Source organism: Salvia hispanica, chromosome 1 (assembly GCF_029641045.1).
Source record: "Salvia hispanica isolate PSC_SH4W2 chromosome 1, Shi_PSC_v1, whole genome shotgun sequence".
NCBI classification, from domain to species: domain Eukaryota; kingdom Viridiplantae; phylum Streptophyta; class Magnoliopsida; order Lamiales; family Lamiaceae; genus Salvia; species Salvia hispanica.
In genome coordinates, this window is record NC_142692.1 from 26,991,552 (window position 1) to 26,997,325 (window position 5,774).

Genomic DNA, 5,774 nt, shown 5'->3' on the forward strand with positions numbered 1-5,774 from the left:
ATTCTATTATATATAGGAGAACTATTTTTTTATATTTCAAACTGACTTATATTTCTGTATTACAAAAAAAAATTAAATGGAAACATCAAAATTTCAGAAAGTGCAAAAATAAATGAAATTAAAAAAAATTACGGTTCCAATTGAAAGAAGCACTAATTTTACATTGGTGAGGCTATAGAAACACATGAATGAAGAACATCTGCCACGAGAAGTGTCAACAATGGGAAAAAAGGATGAAATAAAATGTAGTACTAGTAATTGGCAAAACTATGTCGTCTGGAAGAACAGCATAAAATCCTTCCCCAGTTAATAAAATTTAATTTAGAACTTTATAAAACATCGTCTTTTAATTTAGAACCCTAAATAATAAGGGAATTAATTATAGACTTTTCCAATCCATAAAACCCCAAAATAATGAAAATCTCTATAAACGCCCAATACAATCTCTCTCTCTTGAGATCGGCGCCTCCACTCTCCCTCTCTTTCTCAACCGCCACCACCGCCACCGCGCCCATCTCCCTCACTCCTCAGCCCGTCGTCCACTGCTGTCCTCTACTTCTCTTTCCCTCCCTCCTATCGAACGTCGATAACAGTAAGCTCGCTTTCACCTTTTAACCTTGTTGATTTGGGGAATTTCGATTTTGTTGCTGTTCCATGTTATTTTGGTTTTCAAGGATATGAAAGAGTAGTTGAAGGAAAATCGGATTCCTATGCTGCAATCAAAAAATAGCCTTCTCTTGTGATTTAGAAGAAACAAAAACAAGTAACGTTCTTCTCTCAATTATTCACCGGTAGCCCCAAAAAGTACAATTATTAGTAATGGGCTGCTACTTCGTTTTTCTATTTCTCATCCTTTATTCTCTTGTTCATTTCCTGCACTAATTTATGCAATTATATATTTTGATTTCAATATGGTGATCCATTTTTTAAGCTATATTTTTTAGCAGCTTTAGTAGTGGGGCTGGGGGCATTTGTTTTGACCAGAAATTATGTCAGTTTGATTTGAAGAATAGATAATCTGTTGCCTAAATTTCATTTTTTTAAAGCTTGATTAATCGTGAGTTGTTTGCACACACAGATTAGGCGATAATGCCGCACAAAACTCGACCTCTGACGGCACTCTTGGTCTTCACTGGCGTGAATGCTCTCTTGCTTCCAACACTTGGACCAGTTTATGATTTCGTCTGCTTCCTTCCATATTGGGAAAGAAGGGTGCGTTTCTTGTGTAGTTTATACGTCTTTGATGTATTCTGTTACATGATTATTGCTATCAATTTTGTCTGCATTTTTTAGTTTTCCCTTCGATTAAGATGCATTTAGTACTTCCTACTGCCTTTATCCACCGAATGCTTGTTATATGATGCGTCATTGATTCCACAATTTGGATGGCTATTGTGCAACATGTTTACTTTTTCTGCCTTTGTTTTTTTTTTTGGATTGTTTTGCCAAAGTTTTCCATTTAAAGAGACGCACCCTAAATGTTATTCATGCTCCTTATGGTATCCTGTATGTACAGCTTTGAAGTTTATTGCTACTCTAGTGTTTTGTCATCCGTTGTTTTTTTTCATATTTTCACTTGTTGATACTGGATTTACACAGAGAGAACGTCGACGCCAAGAACGTGAAGCTGCCTCTGCTGGAACTGTTGGATCGTCTTAGTCAATAAGTTAGAACAGCTTTAGAGGCGAGGGTTATCAGCACATGGGTTTTAGAACATGAATATTCATGCAGTTAGGCTCACATTTCACTCAGAGGGTGACAGTCACGGGGTCTTCATGTTGAAGCTGATAAATAATTCTGTTGTGATGTTTCTATGACTTGCGCGTTTAACTAGTGCTGTTGGATTCTAATATGGCTGCCTGGATGCATTTTGCATCTGTCTCTCTAATTAAAGTGCTTTGTGTTATGATATGGAGTGTACCCGTCATAGTCAGCCTACTAATGTGGCTGTGAAAGCATCACACATTGCGTTAGGAAGGATGAATTAGGTGGTTCACATAGTAACATGTGGAATTTAGAAAGAAACTAAGTTAGCTCCAAATCGCAAGACCAATTTATTCAACTTGTTGAAGTTCCGAAAAAGATGTCAATCAGGATGCATCATTCAAACAAGCTTATGCTCTATGTTTGCCTTACGGGTTGTTGATTTTGGGATTGTTTTAGTGCTTTCTTGATCTTGAAAATTTCTGTTGTTCGTTATGGATATTACCTTTACTCTCATGAATTGGAACCTCTATGATTCTAAGGCTCTGCCATGATATCTATACAATATATAAAAGGGGAGTTTTGGGAGGTTTTGAACAATCATTTTATGCTGAGGGATGTAAATGCAATTAATATAAAATTCAGAAATTAATTGTAATAAATGGTTAGCAAAGATAACTTATTAGTGGAGATTGTGGGAGGTTAGCAAAGATAACTTACATTGAAAACCGGTCACTTTTTTCCTGCTCAATGCTTTTCTAAGGTGAGTTGGTCGGGTGGATGTGTGACTTTCGCCAAGAATGCTAGGGAGGCTTCTTTGTTCGACGCAGTGGCTGCACAGCTCACTCGAATGGTACAGATTGTTTATGCTTCACAACCTATTTTTGATACTCATATGAATTTTGTTATAAAAATAAAGATTTTGTATGTGTTTAAGATTCATCCATGTTAAGAAGGTGGATGTCATGAATAATGAAGCATGAACTAATCACAGAACTCAAAGTAACAACTTTCTCGTGCAATATTAGAGTGCAGGATCCACGCCCGTTAAGGGAAAGACCATTGCAAAATTGAAGGTCGCGATAAATGGTTTCGGACGCATTGGGAGGAACTTCCTCCCTTGCTGGCGGGAAGGACTCACCACTTGAGGCTGTGGTCGTGAATGACAGTGGCAGTGTCAAGAACGTAAGTTTATGACATACAAAAAATATCCAACCTTTGAGATTCAACTGAATTACTGAGTTCTATTTCAACATTAGGCTTCCCACTTGCTCAAGTGACTTCATGCTTGGCACCTTCAAAGCAGATGTCGTAGACGGGAAGCCCATCAAGGTTGTCGCCAACATGGACCCTCTCAAGCTTCCTTGGGCTGAACTTGGCATTGACATTGTCATTGAGGTATATATCTCTGCTCAAAATCCAATGATTATGGTTGTCAAGATTATACTGAGAAATCTTGAACGCATGGGGCTTCCTCCACTTGGTGTTTTCCTCAAGTTTGACTATGGGGTACTTCTATTTATCTTTCTAATTAATATTCTTTTCTTTAATTTGATAGTATACAATTACTATTATATTTATATTTGATTTTGGTGAAATTAACAGGTTGAATTTTGGATTTGCTTACTGTTGGAAGCTGGAAGCTTATATTTTTTATATTGTTAGCCTATTTCGCAAGATACGGTAAGTTTGATTGTTGAATAGAAGTTGTATGATGTATATTTTGAATGTAGGGTTACATTATGTGTTTCTATGATGTATGGTGGAATTTAAAAGGTTCAGAAAATTTATGTTAATCTTTAGTTTTTATTTATATCATTGTAGAGTTCTTTTTTAGTGTGGTTCTGTGATTTTTTTGTTTTTTTTCTTGACGACGAATTGTAAAAGATCATGAGTACAGGGACGTGGACGAAGGTCGATAATATGTAGCGTCATTTTACTGCCGCCATACTCCTATTCAATTTGCATGTATGGATTTAGTCCTTTTCAATATGTATGTTATTATTATTATTAGTCTAATTAATTGTAGATTAGATTTATTCTTTTAGTTATTGGAATGAACTATCAGGCATTCACCAAATTTAGGCTTTTCTATATTATTGGCCAGTTATATTTTTGTTTATGTTATAGTCCTCACTAATTTATATATTACCATCCTTTTGGATCACTTAAAATCAGATATTATTACTATATTGAAGATTGACGGCTTTACCTACGAGTTATGTTGAAGAGTGACGAATTGTGAAGAATTGAAGATTTTAGTTTATAATGATGAGATTGATTTTAATTTTAAAGTTAATGTAGTGCATAAAGAAGTTTTTAAAATAATGAGTAATTATCCATTATATTTAATTTTTTAGCGTGATAGATTTCTATCTTCCTACTTCATAATTTAATGTTTAAATATTATATTATGTGATTTGTTTCAAATTTATTATGCTTCAATGTTGATTTGTATAGATTTTTTATTCTCATATAACTAAAATTGTTACTCATATTTTTCATTGTTAATATTGATTCTAATTTGTTTAATTAATTTAAAATTGAAAATTAATATTTTAAAAATATACTCCCTCCGTCCCCCATTAAGAGTTACACTTTTCCATTTCGGTCCGTCCCCAATTAAGAGTCACACTTCATTTTTACCATAAATGGTAAGTAGGTCCAACATTCCACTAACTCACATCACTCATATTTTATTATAAAACCAATATAAAAAGGTGGGTCCCACATTCCACTAACTTTTCAACCAACTTTTCTTTACATTTCTTAATACCCGTGCCCGGTCAAACTGTGACTCCTAATCGGGGACGGAGGGAGTATTAATCTGTGCTATGCACATACGTAGTACTACATAAATATGCAGTTTTGCCACTTGATTTTTCTGGTTAGTGTATAACATTGGTTGTTAGCTTGTACTTTTTGGATCTTTTGTCTACATTGATATCTATCTTATTCTTGTAGGATAACTTGACCTTGTGAGTATTCTTGTCTTCATCTGTCATCACCTCTGTGGAGTCTATATCATCATAGGTCCCAATAAACATGAGCGGATCAGAAATGGCATTTCCACTGAGTAGAAGTCGTGGGTTGTGGGTTGCACTGTGTAGAATGAGGTGAAAGTATATATGCCTCAATTTTTGTAAAGCATACTGGTTTGAACTCTCTGCTACAAGATATTACATCTCAGTAATAATTATGTTTGTATACTTGTGTTATATTTAAAAATACTTGTGTTATTGTTAGTATATTTTCTGGAATTAGTAATGAAATGTACATGCATTTTTTGTATGATTTCGGAATACACTTAGCTTTGATTATCTCACTCTCGCAGACACACACTGTAGTTTGTATTTGAGCTTTTGTGTTTGTACGTTGTCATTTACACTATTCATTTTTCTAACAAAATGATCAATAATGATGCTCCGTTACACGCCATTACTGGAATGAGATATGACCAGTGAAATTCTATTTGACGACATCTTTCCTATGATATTGATGCCCATCATTCCCTAGACGGTTGCTTCCTCGCTGCAACTTCTAAAGTGGTGGTTCTACCACTTCAAGTTAGGCCGTGGTCCTTGCAAATAGGGGTGGGAATATGGGTATCTGTGGATACCCGACCCGAAAAAACCGGGTACCTAAACCCGAAAATCATCTTAATGTCTATCCAAAATCCGACCCGATATATTTTCGGGTACTCCAATACTCGCCCGGGGTATCCATACCCGACGTATCGGGTAACAAAATACCCGACTTTTTATATGTGTTAATATCTAATAAAAATATTCAAATTGTATATATTAATATAAATATAAATATATTTAAATTAACTAATCTATACATCTATACATATATAAAGTGAGAGTTTTGGGGGTATTTATGGGATTATCAAGGGGGTTTTGAGGGTATTTATGGAATTACAATTCCCGATGCTAGAATGAAATTCACTACGCACCAATGGTTGTACATTTAGGAGTGAATAAATAAAGTTGTACTTTCAATTTTGTGCTCTATATTTATATAATGTAATATATTTATATAATGTAGATTTTAGTGTTTGGTAGAAT

General features: G+C 34.7%; 2 protein-coding genes across 11 annotated transcripts; both read left to right on the forward strand.

Moving 5' to 3' along the window:
* The first annotated feature begins 413 nt into the window (after positions 1-413).
* On the forward strand, positions 414-1,850 carry LOC125222987 (uncharacterized). 2 transcript variants are annotated; one of them, XM_048125915.2, is made up of 4 exons: positions 414-592; positions 675-763; positions 1,079-1,212; positions 1,600-1,850. In XM_048125915.2, exons 3-4 carry the CDS (start codon positions 1,090-1,092, stop codon positions 1,657-1,659), a joined length of 183 nt encoding a protein of 60 aa, XP_047981872.1. In that variant the 5' UTR covers positions 414-592; positions 675-763; positions 1,079-1,089; the 3' UTR covers positions 1,660-1,850. The 2 variants fall into 2 exon arrangements, with proteins under 2 accessions (XP_047981872.1, XP_047981871.1); XM_048125914.2 differs by lacking the exon at positions 675-763 and having other exon boundaries at positions 416-592.
* Positions 1,851-2,046: 196 nt separating this feature from the next.
* On the forward strand, positions 2,047-5,024 carry LOC125222985 (glyceraldehyde-3-phosphate dehydrogenase B, chloroplastic-like). Of its 9 annotated transcripts, none has more exons than XR_016134732.1 (7): positions 2,047-2,557; positions 2,733-2,889; positions 2,964-3,102; positions 3,202-3,213; positions 3,310-3,387; positions 3,592-3,672; positions 4,669-5,024. XR_016134732.1 is itself a non-coding variant. In XM_089063308.1 (6 exons), exons 2-5 carry the CDS (start codon positions 2,867-2,869, stop codon positions 3,367-3,369), a joined length of 234 nt encoding a protein of 77 aa, XP_088919434.1. In that variant the 5' UTR covers positions 2,047-2,557; positions 2,733-2,866; the 3' UTR covers positions 3,370-3,387; positions 4,669-5,024. The 9 variants fall into 9 exon arrangements, 5 of the variants coding, with proteins under 5 accessions (XP_088919434.1, XP_088919433.1, XP_088919432.1 ...); XR_016134731.1 differs by having other exon boundaries at positions 3,605-3,672; XR_016134730.1 differs by having other exon boundaries at positions 2,964-3,213.
* The last annotated feature ends 750 nt before the right edge of the window (positions 5,025-5,774 follow it).